Source organism: Nymphalis io, chromosome 17 (assembly GCF_905147045.1).
Source record: "Nymphalis io chromosome 17, ilAglIoxx1.1, whole genome shotgun sequence".
In the NCBI taxonomy this organism is placed as follows: Eukaryota; Metazoa; Arthropoda; class Insecta; order Lepidoptera; family Nymphalidae; genus Nymphalis; species Nymphalis io.
In genome coordinates this window covers 3,014,843-3,036,471 of record NC_065904.1, presented here as the reverse complement: position 1 = coordinate 3,036,471, position 21,629 = coordinate 3,014,843, and the positions used below count along the sequence as shown (strand labels likewise).

At 32.1% G+C, this 21,629-nt stretch overlaps 2 protein-coding genes across 2 annotated transcripts; both read left to right on the top strand.

The window, feature by feature from the left end:
- The first annotated feature begins 285 nt into the window (after positions 1-285).
- LOC126774943 (cartilage oligomeric matrix protein) lies at positions 286-19,810 on the top strand. Its single transcript, XM_050496613.1, has 21 exons — positions 286-448; positions 1,643-1,729; positions 10,144-10,311; positions 10,389-10,585; positions 10,765-11,065; positions 11,185-11,358; positions 12,225-12,341; positions 13,391-13,507; positions 14,172-14,291; positions 14,371-14,559; positions 14,809-15,041; positions 15,198-15,350; positions 15,535-15,741; positions 15,947-16,115; positions 16,466-16,643; positions 17,512-17,687; positions 17,879-17,984; positions 18,077-18,286; positions 18,432-18,615; positions 18,918-19,155; positions 19,546-19,810. Exons 2-21 carry the CDS (start codon positions 1,648-1,650, stop codon positions 19,629-19,631), a joined length of 3,405 nt encoding a protein of 1,134 aa, XP_050352570.1. The 5' UTR covers positions 286-448; positions 1,643-1,647; the 3' UTR covers positions 19,632-19,810.
- A 523-nt stretch (positions 19,811-20,333) lies between these two features.
- LOC126775045 (uncharacterized) lies at positions 20,334-20,941 on the top strand. Its single transcript, XM_050496773.1, has one exon. The coding sequence runs from the start codon at positions 20,384-20,386 to the stop codon at positions 20,870-20,872; it is 489 nt and encodes a 162-aa protein (XP_050352730.1). The 5' UTR covers positions 20,334-20,383; the 3' UTR covers positions 20,873-20,941.
- Positions 20,942-21,629: the final 688 nt, after the last annotated feature.

Genomic DNA, 21,629 nt, shown 5'->3' with positions numbered 1-21,629 from the left:
GTAGGCTTTTATTTTATGTTATTGCTATTGAATTTGAAAAAAAAAATTAAGTTTCTTAAAATATAAACATTTTACTAAAATATTCTTTTGTGAAATAAACATTGTTTTAAAATTTTTATTATTGCAAGTTGAAGATACCTTGTTCTATCATATAATTTTTCGTTTCTTTAAAAACATGACACGAATTAAACAAAATTATAGTACATTATAGTAATAAATTCTAGAGGTAAATGGAAATATATGTATTTATGAACTATATTAACTATGTTTAGCACTTCTCATGCAAGATTGTCGTCAGTCGAGTATGCGCGTAAGCACTTCGCGCACGCGCACTCGCTACGAAAAGCTCGCAAATTTATCGAAATTTTTCGTGAATTGTGATTGGTCGAATTTGAATTCAGTAATAATAGTTTTTGACTAAAATCTAGTGTTTTTATTTAGGATTAAGGTAAAAGATTTTTATCAAATTACTATAATGATAATTGTCAAATTTTAATACACATGTATTTAAACTACTATAAAAACTATTATAAAAAAATTAGCTGGTACTTTAAATTATTAGAATTATTATTCTTTAATTATTATCTCGACTTTGCGTTAAAACTTCTTTGTTATGCAAGAATAAGCTTTTAGAACTTAATCTATCTTACCGCTTTGCTACATAATAGATATTTAAATAAATATATTACATATAATAAGTTAAATGATTTTTACTTACATATATTTTTTTTTATAGAATAGGAAGGTGGACGAGCATATGGGCCACCTGATGGTAAGTGGTCACCAAACGCCCTTAGACATTGGCATTGTAAGAAATGTCAACCATCGCTTATAGCCAATACGCCATCAACCTTGGGAACTAAGATTTTAGGTCCCTTGTGCCTGTAATTACACTGGCTCACTCACCCTTCAAAGCGAAACACAACAATATCAAGTATTGCTGTTTTGCGGTAGAATATCTGATGAGTGGGTGGTACCTACCCAGACGGGCTTGCACAAAGCCCTACCACCAGGGAAATATCTATATTTGTTATGACCTATTATCTCTTTAGTTCTGCTGGTGGTAGGGCTTTGTGCAAGCTCGTTTGGGCAAGTACCACCCATTCATTAGATATTCTACCACAAAGCAGCAGTCCTTGGTATTGTTGTGTTCCGGTTTGAAGGGTGAGTGAGCCAGTGTAATTACAGGCACAAGGGACATAACATCTCAGTTCCCAAGCTTGGCGATGTTATCGATGGTTAACATTTCTTACAATGCCAATGTTCATGGGCGTTAGTGACCACTTACCATCAGGTAGCTCATTTGCTCGTCTACCTACCTATGATATAGAAAAATAGTAAGTGAATGTTGATTTTTTCATTGTTTTATACATATGTACAGAAAAAATACTCTCACTTCATGAATATATTTTTTATATACGCACAGATTTAAATCATAAACAGGGAATTACATATAATTATATACCTAATCTACAAAAAAAAGTATATATATGACTGAATCCTTAGCACCATATTTCAAATTTATATTTTTAGTTAGAGATAAGAGTCGTGTGTAATGTTTCCCGGTATGCCTATATATTAAATTCTGTTATATGTTTAATATGTTCCCGTATTTTGATATTTTATGTTTACGACTTCGCAGGAAATATGGCTTCGCAAGCCGTATGGAAGCAAGTGCTAGTGCTTCTTATTGCTGCATCCGCTTCATATTCGCTCACATTAGACGAAGGTTAGTATACATTATGAAATACTCCGATTTAGAGAATATTTTAATATTTTCAAACTTAAAATTATTCTTATAGGCTGAATATTTGTAAGGTACACAGGTTTCGTAACGACTTCTAAAATAATTACCTAATGTCTACGGTGAAAATTTGAATTTAGAACATTTAAAAATGGCAGCTAACAAACCCTTAGGTTGGGACTATTTGCGTACTCATTAGTAAGCGGGAGACGGCGTGAAATAGAAAACAAACACAAAAGTGAGGATAGTTCGCAGAATATAATTAGGTATTATACCGGAAGTGTAGTAATGTGGAACCCAATGAAATATTCTTAAAATGTGTATAGCTTACTTTTTATATAATTGTTATAATGTTGTTACTATACAAATAAATGCGTTTTATATTATTAAAATTCAAATGCGAATTAAATCGAAAAGGAATATTAAAAACTTTTTTTAAACCTGTAACAAATCTATTAAATGAATAAACATGTTTTCTTACGTTATAAAATTTGATACAATTTATATTTTTTTTTGTCAAAGACAACATAACCATGTTAACCTTGCCCTGAACAGCCACTTCTAATCTATTTGTTACACTTCGTTGGGACATACTGTGATAATAGGTCGAATCTTCGTAAGTACTAACAGAATTTGTAAAACGTGTAAACAAAAAACTCAACATAATTTTTTTATGAAAGATTATATACCCAAGGTCGAGAGTTTAAAAGTGAAAACTAGCCTTAAATGTTGTCTATGTAAATTTGTCTTTATTTATTTTCCTCTCGGCTAATCCTTTCTTCGAGTACTTTAATAATTAAATCATACTTAATTCATTATTAAGTGTTTATCGCAATAAATAATAATATAACTTAAAGTAATTTATGTATAAATTCATATTTTCTTAATGTAACAAGTATTTAATGAGACAGAACATGTTATACTTCGAAAGTTTAAATTTATTTAAAGTTTTTTTTTTCTACTATTTATACAGTATGATGTACTTTATATTGAGTTACTTACTAGGTTCTTTTAAAAATACTGGAAATGTATTTATTTTTATTTTTTTTTTTTTTTTTTGAACAAATTATACATATCTTAAACAATATATACGATACACATTTATTTATTATTTGTTCATTATAAACATAACAATCAAATATCATTTAATTTAACAAAATATAATACATAAATATATACATCTAAATATATATACTATAAGGAAGGGATGGGGTAGGAGGAAGAGTAGGTTAGGTCAATGTTATATTGATTGTTTTAGTAATGATTCAGTCTCATCATAGCCCAAATTGAGAAGCCAGTTGGTCATTTGAATTTTACACTGGTAAGTCGTAGGTGAGAAAATATTGTTCTTCTTATTTATTTATGTATTAATAGAATTAATATATTTTTTATTTAATTTTTATATGTAAACACCTACTATTTTATATCCTAAAAAATCCTATGACGATATCAATATATTACAACATACATAAGAACATTGTATGCCAATGGCGTTATGTATTATCATCAGCCAAGTTTCTATCACATTACGATGATATTCAATGGTCAATCAGCCAGTGACAGAAGTCATTGGGTCAGGGACCAGATGGTGTTGGCTCGGTAGCCATATCGGGTAATACTTGCGCAAGAGCATGTTTGTGTGAACTTGCACTTGTATGAATCAGTGATTTCGAAAAACGGAATGTTTACCGTAACAGGATCCCTTTGTTTGAGGAAAAAGCTGTTACATTAAAAGTATTTGGTTGTTTAGTTGAATTATGTCGAACTTTTGAAATAAAATGTATGTGTTTTATTCGGTTATTATTATCGCTTCATTATTTTATATTGAGTTTTGTTTATCTGTGATATAATTATTATTAAAATATAATTTGTTACAATAGAAAAACTATAATGTTTATTTTTAATAAAAGTACAAAAAACATCTGTCTTTGTCTAATGTATGAAGAAATCTTTAAAATGACGCCATTCAGCATCTGTTTTAACTACCATACAAAAACACTGAATATAATTTTAATCGTTTTAACACACGACGAATACGATATTAATCGATTGAACAGATTTCGAAGTAAAACTTATTATGCAAACGCAGACAGATATAATCATAAACGGTATGTTAATCCGGTCAACTCTAACTTGACCTAAAATACAAGGTACAAAAAAAAAACAATTGAAGAAACAAATGAGTTTCACATTTACACACGTTTCGAACGTTTATGAAAAATGTACTCACAAATTTAATGTATAAATAAAACGTTCTTTTTAAGAACAATGAAATGTATCTTTTTTTAATAACATCTCGCGGTTTTTTAATATATTTGTACGTATAGCCAAATCAGCTTGGAGGCGTTTTTGAGTTTGTATGTATGTATGTACACAGATAAATAAATAATGCTTTTTATGTTTCATTATTTTTATTGGTATATATTGTACATACCATAAAGGTCTTCTAGCTGATTACTGAACGTAGAAATTATCTATCATATTTAGTAGTGACGTACGTAGTGTAAGTATAAACTTTATTCTAAAAATAAAAAACTTTAAAAATCCAATTATAAAAGTGAGTCTTTTGACACGCTTTTAGGTTTCAGTGGTGGATATAACCCTAACGTTAAAAATTATACTTGAAGCATATTAATTATACACAAAAAATTTGGTGTATAAGGTTTACGTCGATATGGTCTTTATTAAATGCAGTATTATATGCAGGACACATAGAATGGGTTAATTCTAAGTTCTCGGCGTAGGTATAATACCTACTAATGTGGCAGTGACATCAGCTCAATTTATTGCGGTTGACACCCACGTCACGGTAACCGAGAATTGGTTTTGAAATGTATTAATGAAATAAATATATGTAATTATATATTCCTTTCAAATTTAGCCATTAAATGTCAGGACATCTCTATAACAAAAATGTATAGATTATAAATATTTCTGAAAAATATAATTCTAGAAATATAAAAAACTATTCAGACATCTAAGAAGAATATAAAGAATTACCTTTTTTAATGCAATTGCATTTGACAAATGCGCGGTTAAGCAAATTTTGTTCTAGAATCGATACATACCAAATGCAAGTTTTAAATGTCAAACCATCAATAATAAGAGACAGCAGTCAAACATGTATTGTAAGTAAATTATTTCCCATCACTGAAAAAAAGTAAAATATAGTTAAGTTAACATAATATTTTTCACCAGATATGAAGTTGTCATGATTTTTATATTTACATGAGCTTGCATGATTACACTGCCAACATGCAGATTTGTCGAAAAGTTATCCATCACCGCTGTAAAAGAAATTTAACTGTAAACAAATATTTGTCGTTTGAAGAATTGGCGGGTTTTGAAGCTGTTTCCTTGTTTAGATCTATAATTTAGTCTATATATCTGTATAATATAAGGCAAATAATATAAGCAATAGAGCAAATTTACGTTTTGCACTGTGATAGGTGCAATATGCGTTTGCCTGATTCATTGTTTCGTGCAGAGGTTAAAGACTAGGTCGATCTTGATAAAATACGTTATTAGCTTCTTACTAATGTTTTTATATAGGTCATGGTTTTTGTTGAATAAATTAATGTAGAATAAATTTGTTTTTTTTTTTTTTTATAATGTTGGCACACGTACTCGCAACTGAGTGTTCACCACCGCTTAAAGACATTGGCGCCTTATGACATTTAAAACCATCCTTAAATCGTAACCTCGTCCTTGTAAGAACTATGATTTTACGTCCTTTGTGCCTTCAGTTACACTGGCTAACTAACCCTTTAAACCGATACACTATAGTGCTTAGTATTGCTGTTTGGCGGTAGAAAACGCGTAAGAACTTTACTGTAAAAAATACTAAATTAGTTTAAAGAATGAAAAAAATTATAAAAACTGGGTGAATTAAAGCGGAAATAATGCTAGTAGTATTCCTATTTGAATTTAAATTACTTATGTACAAACTAAGAGTATAAACAATACTTTGTATATCAAATGGATATAAAGTTTAAAAGTAAATTCACGATAAATGTTTTTCATAAAATGTTTAACAATTTGTAATACAAGGTCATAATTCTTAGAGCCTAAAATTCTATTCAATTCGATAGGTAAATATTCAATTCGATTGCAAATTGAACATGAGTAGTTCATTGTTGTTTCTGTGTTATTAAGTCATTACTCTAAATGATTCTAACATTACGATGTTTATATTTATGTTTTAAATAAAATCATTATTTGTCTAAGACTATATTTGTAATGTCAGTGACACACACACGCACAGATGATATTATAAATATTGTAAAGATTACTTAATTCATCTCTAAAGTATATATACATTTTGTAAAGAAATAGTATTTATGTATGATTCATTCTTATTAAAAAAAATTCCATCCTATTACCAAAATAGTTCAAACTAGCGTCTAGATATTGTTTCTCAAATATTTTGTGTTTGTACCCTGCGTTGCTATATTAGGCGAGACAGTCCCACGGTATTATAATTTCTGCCCACGATCTAATACCTTTTGAATGCCTGCTGTGTCTGTACCGCACCTTTGTTACATAATATTATATTAAAATGATAATTACATAGTAGCTTTAATGATATTGTAAATGGTCGAAGTAAGAATTGGTGTGGGTGTATATTATCATCTCATCATTTTTTATTTTTATATATATAAATATGTAATTTATACATATAAATGAACAAAGAGGCTAATTAATCTTATATTATAATAATTATTTAAAACTTAGTTTGAGCGTTAGAGAAATTATTATGGTATCTACCTTTAAAACGTTTTTTTTAAATTTTCAAAATCAGTTGCAGTCCTTTTTCCCTTAAACTATTTAATAGCTCTTTATATAATAGTGTGGCATTCATATCACATTTATTTATCTGTAATTATTAATGTACTTTCATAACTCTGTTGAATTATCAATAAACAATTTAATTACCTTATTTGTAATACCTTGTATTAAGCTAAGTATTTTTATAACGTTAGTCGCAGCTACATATTACACGAACTAAACTTTTTTTTTAAGCAATGCTTATAGAAACAAATGTTAATTTATAATACAGATTTTATGACATCGTGTCAATCAATAACAATTTTCTCCCACTTCGTATTTATATATAAAAAAAGAACTCGAACGAAACTGAATTTATCCCAGACAGGCATCTCGAGCGTTTAATCCTAGCTGTACACGTCATTATCAGTATAGGACAGGATCAGGAAGGCCTTATACGGAGCCCTTTTTGCCTCCTCACCGTTATGCTCGCATCAATGATGCTGTAATTATTATGTGATGTATTTCTCAACGAGTTATCGAGTGTGAAGTGCTTGTACTATGGGGCAAAATATTAAAACAATAACAAATTCATCATTATGTACAAATTACTTACTGGTGGTAGGGCTTTGTGCAAGCTCGTCTGGGTAGGTACCACCCACTCATCAGATATTCTACCGCAAAACAGCAATACTTGATATTGTTGTGTTCCGGTTTGAAGGGTGAGTGAGCCAGTGTAATTACAGGCACAAGGGACATAAAATCTTAGTTCCCAAGGGTGGTGGCGCATTGGTTATAAGCGATGGTTGACGTTTCTTACAATGCCAATGTCTAAGGGCGTTTGGTGACCACTTACCATCAGGTGGCCCATATGCTCGTCCACCTTCCTATTCTATAAAAAAAAAAAAATTATATAAGAATAATGGATCATCAATAATATATCATAATATATCAATGTTAATCGAAGTATTATTATTTTGTGCTTGGTGATAAGTAAATCGTGAGGAGACCTGCATAATTCCACAGTAGACTAAAGCAGCGTGGTGGATTAAGGTTCTCAAAACTTGTCCTTAAGTGAATAGGAAAACTTTATCCAGCAAAGGGACACTTACTATCTGTATTATATATATGTAATATATATTATGTAAAATTTACAGCGTCATGTCTGCTTCTACAATATTTTTAAACGATAAGTGCCACGATTTTTCTTTAAATGAAACTTCTTTGAACTTCTTTTAATGAGAGTAAAATTTGAATGTTGAATTTGAGCGCACTCTTTTTTATGTAACGTTTTGCATCTGTTAACAAAGCTCATTTTTACGAAGCACATATATTCTGTTGTGCAAATATTTAAAGTACTAGTACCTAAATAGTTAACAGAGCTCAAAATTAGCCACCCTAATCAATGGATTTACCGGTGGGTGTACGTTTCAGAATTACATCTCGAAAGATCTGTGCTCTTTGTCCGAATACTAACTCGCTACTTTTGAGTCTATATAAACATATAAGTTCATCATCATGATCGGGTCACTATATAACTGGAATTAAAGGCGGGAGGGTGATAGCTTTAAGCTTATTATAAATATTCTATAAATATAAAAAACCCAATTCTAAGAAAAAAAAGATTTCATTGAGACTAAAGAACTTTACCATTATGCCCAAACATCAAAAAATAATTTGTGTGCAAAGCCGTTTTATATAATACGTACATAAACATTTTAACGTTACTTTTCAACTCGTAACACTGTCAACATTTTAACGTTACTTTTCAAATTGTGCACGTCTTTATAACATTCAATATTTAATATAAAAACTTTCCACCTGCGTCTTAAAATAAATATAAAGCGTTTCAGACAGTTGTTTTCTTGTGAGTTGAACTAATTCGAACCGAATAAGAAAACCACAAGCTTAGTTGACTCAAACACGGTGTTTGTGTCATTCCAGTTAAGAATAGCTTCGGATAGCGCTTGTATCTTGTAGGGAGTTATGTCATTTTCTTGGTAAATAATATTAATTATTGATTTATAAAATTTGTAATTAAATCAATTCGTAGTATTTATCCGATTAAGCGGAATCTTTGTACAGTTGTTACTGGCACTTGAGTAAAGTTTCTGGCATAGTACCATCAATTTTAGAAAGAAAAAGTTACAATTAATTGTAAAAAAATATATATTTATATATTAAAAAAATGTGTATGCCTTATATGTTATATATTAAGAATCTTTATAGATTATAAAGATTTTGGTTCTGGTAACAAAAAAGACGCTTCCGTAGTGTAGAATCATGATTTAAAAGAAACTGCTTAAAATTACATGCGGAGAATAACTTGCTGATTTATTATTAGTTGATACAGTCTAGTCTAGTCTTCAATAAAAATGTATGGTTGTTTATGTTGGTATTCTACTCTTCCGTATATCGTTTATCCTATTAACCCGATTTCTGACATAAATATATTCGGTCTCGGAGTTCAAAACGAAGTAATTTCTGTTTAATTATATATCAAGATAATAGCTTACGAAAAAATTAAAACTGATATCGCATCGCTTGCCGGCCATAAGCTTACTAGTTTATAATGAAAATAATATAGGTATTTTTGGTGAACGAGATTAATCTTTATTTAAGTCCTATTCATTATACCCTCGCATAATTTTAACTCTAGCCCGAATAATTTTATTTTGTTTCCGGTCTAGTCTCAACTCTATAGAAATTCTTAATCCAATACGAAATATAATACAATATGTTCATAGACGTCAGAGCTAATAATAATATCATATATCGTGAATTATTTGTTGTAGAAAAGTTTTAGTAAGATAATTTTTTATGAGTGAACCTATCAAATCGATGGGTTTTCTAAGTATTTTTATTGCGATATCTCTTCACTTGGTAACATCATAACAATATAGATTTTATATAGGTATCGTCCAAATACCAGTTCAGTGGGTTGGAGTACGCTTATCAGCGCCAATTCACGAATTCTGTTTCTTTATCTCGACGAACTATGACATTAGTAACAATTTCTTCGTTGATTAACTTGTTCTTGATTATATATTTAACATTGTTTTTATACATTTACAATTCGTTACTTAAAAACAAATATATTATATAGTATTATTGATTATTTATATTTCTTATAAGAAGAATGTAACAAATTAATCGAAAGTTAGTACCACAGATGTTCAAAATATATTTGTCCAATTACTTACATTAAATGTGAGCTAATTTCAACCAAATGTGATACCAAAGTAAATAATTAAACGTACAAATTGTTCATACTCGTAGTTCTATCGCTTTATTTTAAAGTGTGTATATAAATTTATCAAAAGAGACATTTTAATGTAGGCGATTGAAATTAAAATATTTTAAACAAATAATAATTCCGATGTCTGTTTTCAGATTCGAAGTTAATTAATGTTTATATTTAAATGATATTGTAATCACACAGGACACACACACCCAATTCCACTTTCATAAAAAACACACACAGACCTCACACGAAGACGAAACAAACTTAGTAATTATTTACTGAATTTAGTAATTTTTCATCTTAAGTAAATTTTTGCATTCTTTATGTCAAATAAATGTCTTTAAACCGATATATTAGTTCTAACTAAAATAAATCTATTTAATTTCAGAAGCGACAAACGATGTTATTGCAGCAGCATCCGCATCTGAAGATGGTCAAATTGCTATTTTAATAAGAGGTCCTTCGTACATTGATATAGGACGCGAGGAACTTCTTCACGCTAAAGGAACTGATGATAATTCAATTTCACTCTTTTACAATAGCAAAAGTAATAAAGGTAAACACCATAGAACGAAGGTAAATGAAATGCGGTTATACTTTGAATTTATTTGATAATTTGAACCTTTTTTTTAGTTTCTCTTGAAAGTTTGAATGGAGGGCACATCAAATCCGTCTCATGGAGTCTAGGCTCTAGCTCTAGGGGCAATCTTCTCCTCTTGATAACACATTCGAAAGTAAAGATGTTTACAAACTGTAAACCCTTACATTGGCATACAATGTCTGGTAGACATGACATTTTAAAATTACTTGCCAGTCAGAAATTAAAATTGGTGAGTGTGATATAGTTTTTTTATATACAAGTTGAGCTATTGCTGTATTCACTCCAAGCGTAAATTGAAGGAAAACAAGAAATATTAGTAACTTTTTGAAAACAACCATCTTATCTTAATATGTAATTAAATTACCATTTACATAGGTGACATTAAATATTATATAATATGTTTAATAGTATCATGAAGAAAATGCCCCGGTCGAAGTCTATGGTAGTGAAAAGTCAGCATGGGATTCTATAGATTGTGATCACCAAGAAGAACTTAAACCGCCAACTTTAATGACAGTCGATTCTGACGTAGAAGAGGTCAAAGATTTCATAGCGAAAGGAGAAAGAATTAAAAACGAAGATAATATGCAAGGAGATGATCCAAGAAATAATTACATTGATCCTAATATTTACCCACCATTGCCGCTGCCAACGACGCCTTCATCGTATAGAGGTGACATTCCTGCAACGGATATAGAATCCTGCGATGGTAAGATAAAACGACGAAAGCTAAAAACTATAATAATCTTAAGATATTTAAAACAAGATCTTATTTATAGTTTAGTTGAAAAAGTTCAAGTAGGTATAACAATAAATATTCCATTTCAGATGAGGTGATTCGACAACTGAAACTTCTTCGTCAAACGGTAGAACTCCTACGTCGCGAGTTAGCTGATCAAAAAGGAAATATAGACAGTCTTCGAAACCAACTTCGTGTTTGCTGTAATCGTATCCCGTCTCAGCCTCCAGTAGAGCGATGCACTGGCTCTTCGTGTTATCCTGGTTACTGACATTTGTATTGGATATAACACAGCTTCCTCCATCTGTATTACTCAGCTTTAGTTTTCTTATTACTTTTTCATCCCTTTCTTATTACAAATGACGTATTGTAATTTAATAACCAAATAGCATTTCAAATTTTCTAACATCTGTTCAAAGATTGTTATCGTATTATTTTTAAATGTAATTAAAATCCATTTAATTATACTAGGAAGTCATGAAATGAACATGTCTTGTTCTACTATAATTAGTGTTAGAAGTTAAAGGTAAATCAAGCAACGTTATCAGTGTGGGTTTGATTAAATGTTACGACACATAACACGTATTTTATTTAACAAGCCAAATCCCTTTTTGTCAAATGAACCTTTAGTTTATTCATAACAGAGTTTCAAGTTCCGCCCACGTTTATTTGATTTCAAGTTGCTTGATTAGCCTTGGCTGAGCCTTTTAAGGTAACTCAAGATAATTTATTTTAATTGTGTCTTAAGTGATTATATTCGTATTAAAATCAATAAGTGGGGGTTACTGGGAACTCTGTTCATAAAGTTTTATAATTAATATTTTTCAGCTTTAAACTTGATATTTATATAAAAAACACCTTTGAAGTTCAAAGGTGTTTTTTTCTGGTATTCCATATTCATACAACACTATACATATGCAAATATTCCTATTAATAAAAATATACATGAATTAGTAGATTATATAACGAGGTTTTATAAGTACGATATGAAATAGTAATGAAGTAAAATCGGTTTAGTTTTTAACTGAAAATAGTAAAAATTACAAATTACTCTGCAAAAGTCATATTTACCAAGATGTTAAATAAAACATCTTAGTATTACATAGATTTTTATTAGAATATTAAACAGGCGTGGAATGTCGTAATACGGCAAGCGGTGTGGAGTGCGGCTCGTGCCCGTCGGGAATGGAGGGGGATGGGAGGCGCTGCAGGCCAGTGTCTTGTGACCGGAGACCTTGTTCTCAGGGTAAGACATCCTTTGTTTAGCTATTCTATGTAATGCGTTTTAGGGATGAAGAACACATTTAACAAATGAAGCACAATTTGCTAAAATAATTTTATATAAAGATGTTTAAATGAAAATATTATTTTTAAATGAATACGAAATTTTACTAGGAAGTAAGTCAAATATTAATAATAATATTATTTGTTTGTTTTCTTTGGATGTTTTGTTTAAATTATAATTTAAGTACACATATGTATATTTTTTTACTAACAAAAGTCTTTGAAAAATAATTGACATTCAAAGGGGTTGCAGTCAATTTTTATATCATCTCGTATATGTCTGTATTTACTATTTGCGTGTGTGTGGGTTGCCAGATTCTCACACATAGATATCGAATAATGGTACTTAACTGTCCTTTGAATTATGTTATATCAAGTGTTTTAAGCTTAGCATCGAACTGCGACGAATTCTAGTGTTTCCAATGCATGTAAAACAATGGTCACAACTCTCCTATATGAGTATGTATGTAATACACATTAACTAATTTAAATATTATAAATGCGATAGTGAATTTGCTTGTTAGGCTTTCACGTATTAACTACTCGACCATAAAGAATCAATCAAGCCGAGATGGCCCAGTGGTAAGAGCGCGTGAATCTTAACCGATGATCGTGAATTCAAACCCGGGCAAGCACCACTGAATTTTCATGTGCTTAATTTGTGGTTATAATTCATCTCGTGCTTGACGATGAAGGAAAACATCGTGAGAACCTGCATGTGTCTAATTTCGCTGAAATTCTGCTACATGTGTATTCCACCAACCCGCATTAGAGCTGCATGGTGGAATAAGCTCCAAAACCTTCTCATCAAAAAGGGAGAGGAGGCCTTAGCCAAACAGTGGGATATTCACAGGCTGTTACATCAAAAATATTTTCATACAATTTTGGGGTCCAAAAAAGAACAAAGGGTACTTATCACCTATCTCTAGCCCCCTCACACGCGCTTAAACTATAACATAGAATGGATGTGTAAATAAAGATGAATAATTTATGGAGTTTTTTTTCTTCTAGTTGAATACTGTATTGACTCTGAGCAAGGATTCCGATGCGAGCGATGTCCTGGTAGACAGAGCAGTGATGGCCAGACATGTCGTTCAGCCTGTAGTTCAAACCCATGCTTTGGAGGACGTAAGTGGTCTCAAATTCGCGTTTATGAAAGTACGAGTAATTTTATGAATCATTTTTGTAGCTAGATTAACTGGAAAAAAGTAACAACTATCTCAAAAATAAGTTTCACTGCTTCGTTTGTAACTTATACAATTATGGGCCGCAGATCCCAGGTCCTGGGTTGAAACTCGCTAGAATGGCTAATATACTTATTGGGTATTTCAGTCTAGAACTTCTCAATAGTAACCTGCACTTAAAAACACTTAAAAGTCGTTGGACCTGCGCCTGAAATCTTTTTTAGTTGTGTCGGATTACCATCCCATCAAAGAGAGAAGAGATTTTGAGAGTAAGTAAGGTATGCACCTGTGTTTGCGCACACACTCGTCCACTGTTATATTTTCTGCGCACTTGACCGAAGTCACTCAGGATATTATCATAAACATTTTGTTGTTAAATGATTCGTCGGTAAAATTATCACAACATATGTAATTAACCTAAGTGGTATGTAAAACGTTACTAGTGATCCAGTATATACTAAAGACAAAATGTTAATAAATTAGGCTCCGTAATTTGTGAAGAATTAGCAACAGTTTTTTCCTAATAAAAGCAATTTTTATTGCAACGTCATTTTATCATATAGAAAATTGATTTGACTTCCTTCCACTAACTATAACAAAAATTAAAGGTGTTGCATGTCAAGATCTGCCTGATGGCAGATACCGCTGTGGTACTTGCCCTTCCGGATTTACTGGTAATGGAGAAGAATGTGTCCGGCTTTCATGTCGAGCAGACTCGTGTTTCCAAGGTATTTAATTATATATTACAATGGTGGTACGAATAAAACGGTTTTAAATAACAATATCTTGTTTGTTGTTTTATTTCAGGTGTAGAATGTCAAGAGACAGCTGCAGGTCCTCATTGTGGGCCATGTCCTAGTGGCTATTTAGGCGATGGAAGACGATGCCAGAACTTGTGCGATGCTAGGCGACCTTGTGGCGATAGACGGTGTACGCCCACTTCGAGCAGCCCTTACTACAAGTGTGAAGGATGTCCTAAGGGTTATGAGTGGAATGGTAATTTTATAAAAATTGGAATCCAGTATCTTTATAGTACTTGTAAAAAACTTAATAAATAAAGTTATGTTAGTCCCAGCCGTATCGTAAAATAGCAATCCGAAAGGAATAATTGTCGTGGTCGATATTTGGTTCAAGTATGCTGTAATATTTGAAATATATTATATTTAATATACCTTTTATTTAGTAATCACAATATATATTAAGTGATGTTATAAATTTTTCATTATTTAAAATAATATTATGTAGGATATGCATGCGTTGATATGGACGAGTGCGACTTGATCCGGCCTTGCGACGAGTTGGTCTCGTGCAGGAACATCGATGGAGGTTTCGTATGCGGCGCGTGTCCTGCGGGGTACGTGGGTAGCACGGGCTGGAACGGTGCCGGTGACGAACGCCGCAAGGAGAGCTGCACTGACATTGACGAATGTGTGCAGCGAGATGTGTGTCCGCGTGGTCGCCTTTGCGTTAATACTCCAGTAAGTAAACGTACTGATGTGCCATTTTAACGACACACTTGTAAATAGTTGGCAAATTGTTAAGTCTGAGATAATCTAGCATTGTGTTAATTGAAATCGTTTCACTGTCTCTATGTCTTTCTCAAAGAATGTGTAACATTTTTCTTCCATGTGCAGGGCTCGTTTACATGTGTACCGTGTGGTGGTCACTATTATGTAAACACGTCTCGACCTTGCATCGAAGTTGACGAGTTGCGCCAGCGCTGTGATCCTGCGCGTTGTCGGCGGTTTAATGCTGTCTGTGGGTTCGGATTAAACTGCGTGTGTGCGGTGAGTTTTAAATGACTACGGCTTACGAAAAAAGATATATTCGGATTCACATATATAAAATCTTGTTTTTATTTGCCTGTATTAAATTTACACTAATATTTTAAAATTGCTTAAGTGAATTTATTTAAAAATAATAATTTAGAAATTCTGAAATGATTTGACTAAAGTTACTATATACTTTTAGACCGGCTGGGCGGGCAATGGTACTATTTGCGGTCCAGATAGCGATTTAGATGGTTATCCAGACCACCAGCTTCCATGCGATGAACAGCACTGTAAAGCTGATAATTGCCCACAAGTCTCTAACTCTGGTCAAGAAGATGCTGATAAGGACGGGCTCGGTGACTCTTGTGATCCTGACGCTGATGACGATGGTATTCCTAATATACCGGTGAGTACCATTAAGCAGAAGTAGCTTAATTATTTATTAATAATAGTTTAAGGAATTCTATTACAAAAATTATATTTTCTTCTGATCTGAGAACTAATTTTATATTCTGAAAAATAATGCTGTTTATAAATTTAAAACTCGTGACGATTATATCGGTTCCAATGAGTGGTATCACTAAATATCTCATGTCTTTTTTAATTTTTAGGACAACTGCCCATTGATTCCGAACCCGGACCAATTGGACCGAGATGATGATAGAAACGACAAGCGTGGAGATGTTTGTGATAATTGTCCTCGACGTTTTAATCCAGGACAGGAAGATGCGGATAGGGACGGGGTGGGAGACGTTTGCGATCCTGATATGGATAATGATGGTAAACAGTGTAATATTTTTATAGAATTCTAGCAAAATATAGTAGTGACCGGTAAGTGGTGTAGAAGTTCATGTATTGTAGCGCCACGGAATTAGTTGCGAGTTACAACAAAGCGTAAAAAAATCTTCTCCATGAAAATATACAAATGGTACAATATGTGCTAACCTTACTGGTATAATCGGCAAAACGATATCAAAGTATTTTAATCTCATCACATATACTTTTATATGTATGTAAGATATGTAAAAATAGTAATTTTGCATACATTACGTTCAGACATTCTGACTTTTACTGGTTAAATGTAAGAGTCATCTTAGTAAGACTTACTTTATTTATTTTTGTGTATATAGGTATTCCAAATGAGCATGACAACTGTCAACGCGTTTACAATCCACAACAGGAAGATATGGACGGAGATTCAATAGGAGACTTATGTGATAACTGTCCCCGTGTACGAAATCCGTCCCAAGACGACGCGGATAGAGACAATGTTGGAGATGCTTGTGACAGTGATGTTGACCGAGACCAGTAAGTTTTTTTTTTATATAGCGTTGTTAATGTATCCCAGTATGACTGAAATCGCAACAGCCAACTAACAAACGACGGAAGAACGGAATACTAAATTTAAAGAAGATTGTGTTATTCGTTAAAAAACTAATTTTTGGTATTGTGGTCAAGTGCTTGAGTATAATTTGCTCACCAGGCATTTTTCTGGCTAGCTCTTGCAGCAATAAATGGCAATGTTTATTGCTGCAAGTTTTGTTAGGAGATAGTGTATTCTATTACAACCATTAGAAAGATAACTTAAATCTGAGGGTTGATAACGTGTTGCAGCATGTTAGTGTTGCAGTTGGTAGCATAAGAAATAGCAAATCATTCTCACAATATTATATGGCTATAAATAGCAACTAATATATACAATAATGTAATGTATAATATTTACAAAAACAGTACAGTAAAGTAATATCCTGTGTATGTCCTACTGCTGGGCTAAGGCCTCCTCTCCCTTTTTGAGGAGAAGGTTTGGTACTTATTCCATCACGCTGCTCCAATGCGGATTTGTGGAATACACATGTGGCAGAATTTCATTGAAATTTGACACATGCAGTTTTCCTCACGATGTTTTCCTTCACCGTTAAGCACGAGATGAATTATAATAACAAAATAAGCACATGAAAATTCAGTGGCGCTTTCCCGGCTTTGGACCCACGATCATCGGTTAAGATTCTCTTACCACTGAGCCATCTCGGCTTGTTTAATGTATGAATCTGCTCTATTATATTCACATCAATTTAAACACATCATAACTAAAATTAAAGAATTAATTCAAAAGTGATAGGGCTTGAAGTGGTTGTTTATAGACCATTAAAGGTCTTTATATAAATATTTCTTGCAGAGATGGTATTCAAGATGGATTAGATAATTGTCCAAATCTAGCCAACAGTGATCAACAGGACGTCGATAACGATGGCAAAGGAGACGCTTGTGATGAAGATATTGATGGCGATGGAATTCCTAATTTAGAAGACAACTGTCCTTTGGTGTACAATCCTGACCAGGCTGATTCGAATGGTAAGCGTATTATGTAATGACGAGAATAAATATAAACTCAAAAATCACTTTTATAATAGAAAAATTATAAATCAAATCCAAATTTGAGTTTTCAGATACGACTAGGTTGTAGAAATTCATTTTACAAGGAATAAATCGCAAGAATTTCAATGATTCGTATAATATATAATGAAGCATTAATTAATTTACAGGTGACGGAATAGGCAATCTTTGTGATAATGACTTTGATGGGGATAACGTGACTGACGCGTTGGACAACTGTCCCAATAATTCAAGAATATATCGCACTGATTTTAGGTAATTTAATAAAATGTACAATTTTTATCTTTGGTAACAATGTTTTCTTCGTTTTTATTAATATGTTTTTAACGAATTTAATAATCTTTCAGAAATTACATGACAGTACGACTAGATCCCGAAGGAACGTCACAACAAGATCCTAACTGGGAGATAGCTAATGAGGGTGCAGAAATTTTGCAAACACTTAATTCAGACCCTGGTCTTGCGGTAGGGTTTGAGAGTTTTGGAGGTGTTGACTTCGAAGGAACTTTATTCGTGGATACTCAAATTGATGATGATTATGTTGGATTTATATTCGGGTGAGTTTATGGTTGTGGATATTTTATTATTTTCAGTTTTTTTTTTTAATTAATATTATTTCTTACCTGTCTATAGTATGCTAATTTCTTATTGTGAGGTCTTTTGGTAAAAAATGAGTGTTTTTTTTTAAATTTAAATGAATAGGTATCAAAACAACAAACGGTTCTATGTTGTTATGTGGAAGAAAAATACCCAGACGTATTGGCAGACAACGCCATTTAGAGCAGTGGCTGAACCGGGGATTCAGCTTAAGCTGGTCAACTCCAAGACTGGACCGGGCAAGACTCTGCGGAACTCGCTCTGGAATACTGAATCAACTCCTGATCAGGTTTAATTCCTAAAACAATATTTTTAAAAGAAACGAACGTTGTAATACTTCATTATATTAATCAGTTATTTCACCATAGCAAAATAAATTAAACAATTAAAGCTTATTTACAAAAAAAATACTGGTAACAAATTGCAAGTAGCATTTTCGTTTGAATCGCTGTCGGGCGAAAATTATTCTCTGTGCGAAAAAGGCTTCTAATTAAATAATTTGAGGACTTGCCATTTTCATGAACAAAGAAACAGTTCAGATTATTTTCCGTAACAATTATTGGTGAATTATTTGATTCGTTTAATTTTCAGGTAACATTACTTTGGAAAGATCCGCGAAATGTCGGCTGGCGTGAAAGGACCGCTTATCGCTGGAGACTACTCCATCGTCCTAAGATTGGTCTCATTCGTCTCAAAATCTATGAGAACAACCGTCTGGTGGCCGACTCCGGCAACGTGTACGACTTCACTCTGAAGGGCGGTCGTCTTGGCGTCTTCTGTTTCTCGCAAGAAATGATAATTTGGTCCAACCTCGTGTATAGATGTAACGGTACGTAAATTTTTTTAATTTTTCATTTATGGGCAACTAATATTATTTTTATACTTCCAAATCATGTGGGTATATTTCGTGAACATTAACTAGAAAATCATCTGGACTGACGATTTTCTCTCCGTAGTCGGATTTCATTATAAGCTATACAATAGAAAATACATGTCAAATATTAAGCTTATTTTTATATTAGTTTTTTATTAATAATATAACACTATTAGGATTATACTATTTATTAATGTTTTTTTAAGTATATGCCGGCGTCGTGAATATTTGATTAACATAAAGATTGACTAACAGAGAATGTCGTTATGACGTTAAGGCCACATTTTATAGCCCGCAATTTTTGTTAAATAAATAACTACAATGATTACATATAAATTGTTTCAGATAAAATTCCAACGAACATCGTTTCGGAGCTTCCACCGAGGCTACTCAAAAAACTGGATGTAGACCATGATTTCGTTTATTTGTAATGAAAAAAAATGTATTAAATAAATATTGGCACAAATTTTAAATTATATAATTTTATACATCATACACTAATTTTTAATGCATTGTATTTAAAACGATGGTTTTTGCTATATATACAATTTATATATTAAGATCAGTTATGTATGACTTTTCTTAAAATATAATAGGTACGAGATTTATGATAAAATTTACTAATTTAAATGAATTATTAATTTTTAAGAATAGAGAATGTTTTTTTTAATATATATAAAAGTTATATACAAAATAATTGTATAAAAAACCAAGTAAGTTAGTTTTTATTTTTAAATATACCCACTTCGAATGTCCCACGTTCCCTCCCTTTGAGGACAAGGCTTGGAGTTTATTCCATCACGCTGCTCCAATGCAAGTTAGTGGATATGTGGCAGAATTTCAGTGAAATTAGAACATGACAAACATCGTCGGGATACTCCCAACGATGTTTGTCTTCGCCGTCAAGCCTGAGATGAATTATTAACACAAATTAAGCTGGTGTTTGCCTGGGTTTGATCTCGCGATCATCAGTTTAGATCCACGCGCTCTAACCAAATAGCCAATTGAATAACACATAATATTAAAAAAAAATCAATAAAACCTGATATAAAAAAGTGATAGAGAAAGTACATTAAAAAAAAACAAAAATGACATATTTCAAAAACAGCATTTGACATTTAATAAAGTTATTGTTGCAGAATTTTATAAGATTTTTTTTTTTGGAATAAAAAAGTTTTATGAAATGGAAACCTTTGAAGATGAATTTGAAATATGTGAAAATGTAAATATAAATCTTGATGAAATATTGAACGAAGATGTAACCGATGACGTACAAAATAGCCAAGTAAACCAGGCCAACTGTGAAGGCAATACAATGATCGGTGATGGATTAGGCACGACGCCTAAAGAAAATTCTGTGATAGAAACTCAAGCAAGTACGAGTAAATCTAAGACAACAGCTAGACGACGTAGAAATGGACAAACGCGATCAACGATTCCTAGATCATCAAAACTCAAAGCAAAGCATATGATTAAAGATATAGCTAGAGGAATTATTCCAAAAGATGTGTCACAGAGTAGAAAATCAATTCGTTCTTCATTTAAAAGAAAGGCAGCTAGATCAGATGCTACTCTACGAAAACGTCTAACTAGAGCGAGGTCGTCCGATTCATTAATATCGAATCGTTGTCCACGTTGCGGTCATTCTTGCTGCAATTGGTATTTAAACTGAAATTTTTTGATGATGATGATTTATTTCAAAGGTTTCTTGATTTATTCTTTATAATTAAATATGAAATTCTTAGTATGCTTGCTTTGTGTTGTTTTTCTTTTTTCTATAATTACTTATTTCGTAGTAGTAGTAACAGCCTGTGATGTCCCACTGCTGGGCTAAAGCCTCTTCTCCCTTTTGAGGAGAAGGTTTGGAGCTTATTCCACCACGCTGCTCCAATGCGGGTTGGTAGAATACACATGTGGCATAATTTCATCATTAACATTATGCCACATGTGTATTCTACAAAAATTTCATAATTAGACATGCAGGTTTCCTCACGATGTTTTCCTTCACCGTCAAGTACAAGATGAATTATAATCACAAATTAAGCACATGAAAATTCAGTGGTGCTTTCCTGGTTTTGAACCCACGATCGTCGGTTAAGAATCACGCGTTCTAATCACTAGGCCACCCCGGCTTAACTTATTTATATTGCGAAAAAGCAAATATTTCCGGCAATTATAAATAAGTATTAATATATGTGAAGGAGACAAAAGTTTTAAATTTGAAACAGATTAATTAAAAACGATAATCTCAACAATAGATAAAATTATTACTGGTACTTAATGATACATTTATAGCGTACATCGGTATATTTAAATATCGATCCTAACCGTGCAAAAAGAATTACAACAAAAATGTAGTACTTTACTTTTATACCGTTTTTTTTCAACCGTTGTCCGAGCGAAGGCGAGTCGGATAGCGAGCGTGATTG

Bases quoted from the DNA above. Each gene is read 5' to 3' on its own strand.
- LOC126774943 (XM_050496613.1), top strand. From the start codon at position 1,648: ATGGCTTCGCAAGCCGTATGGAAGCAAGTGCTAGTGCTTCTTATTGCT. The intron at 1,730-10,143 runs GTTAGTATACAT...ATTTAATTTCAG, and splicing joins TTCGCTCACATTAGACGAAG to AAGCGACAAACGATGTTATT. The intron at 17,985-18,076 runs GTAATTTAATAA...ATAATCTTTCAG, and splicing joins ATATATCGCACTGATTTTAG to AAATTACATGACAGTACGAC.
- LOC126775045 (XM_050496773.1), top strand. From the start codon at position 20,384: ATGGAAACCTTTGAAGATGAATTTGAAATATGTGAAAATGTAAATATA.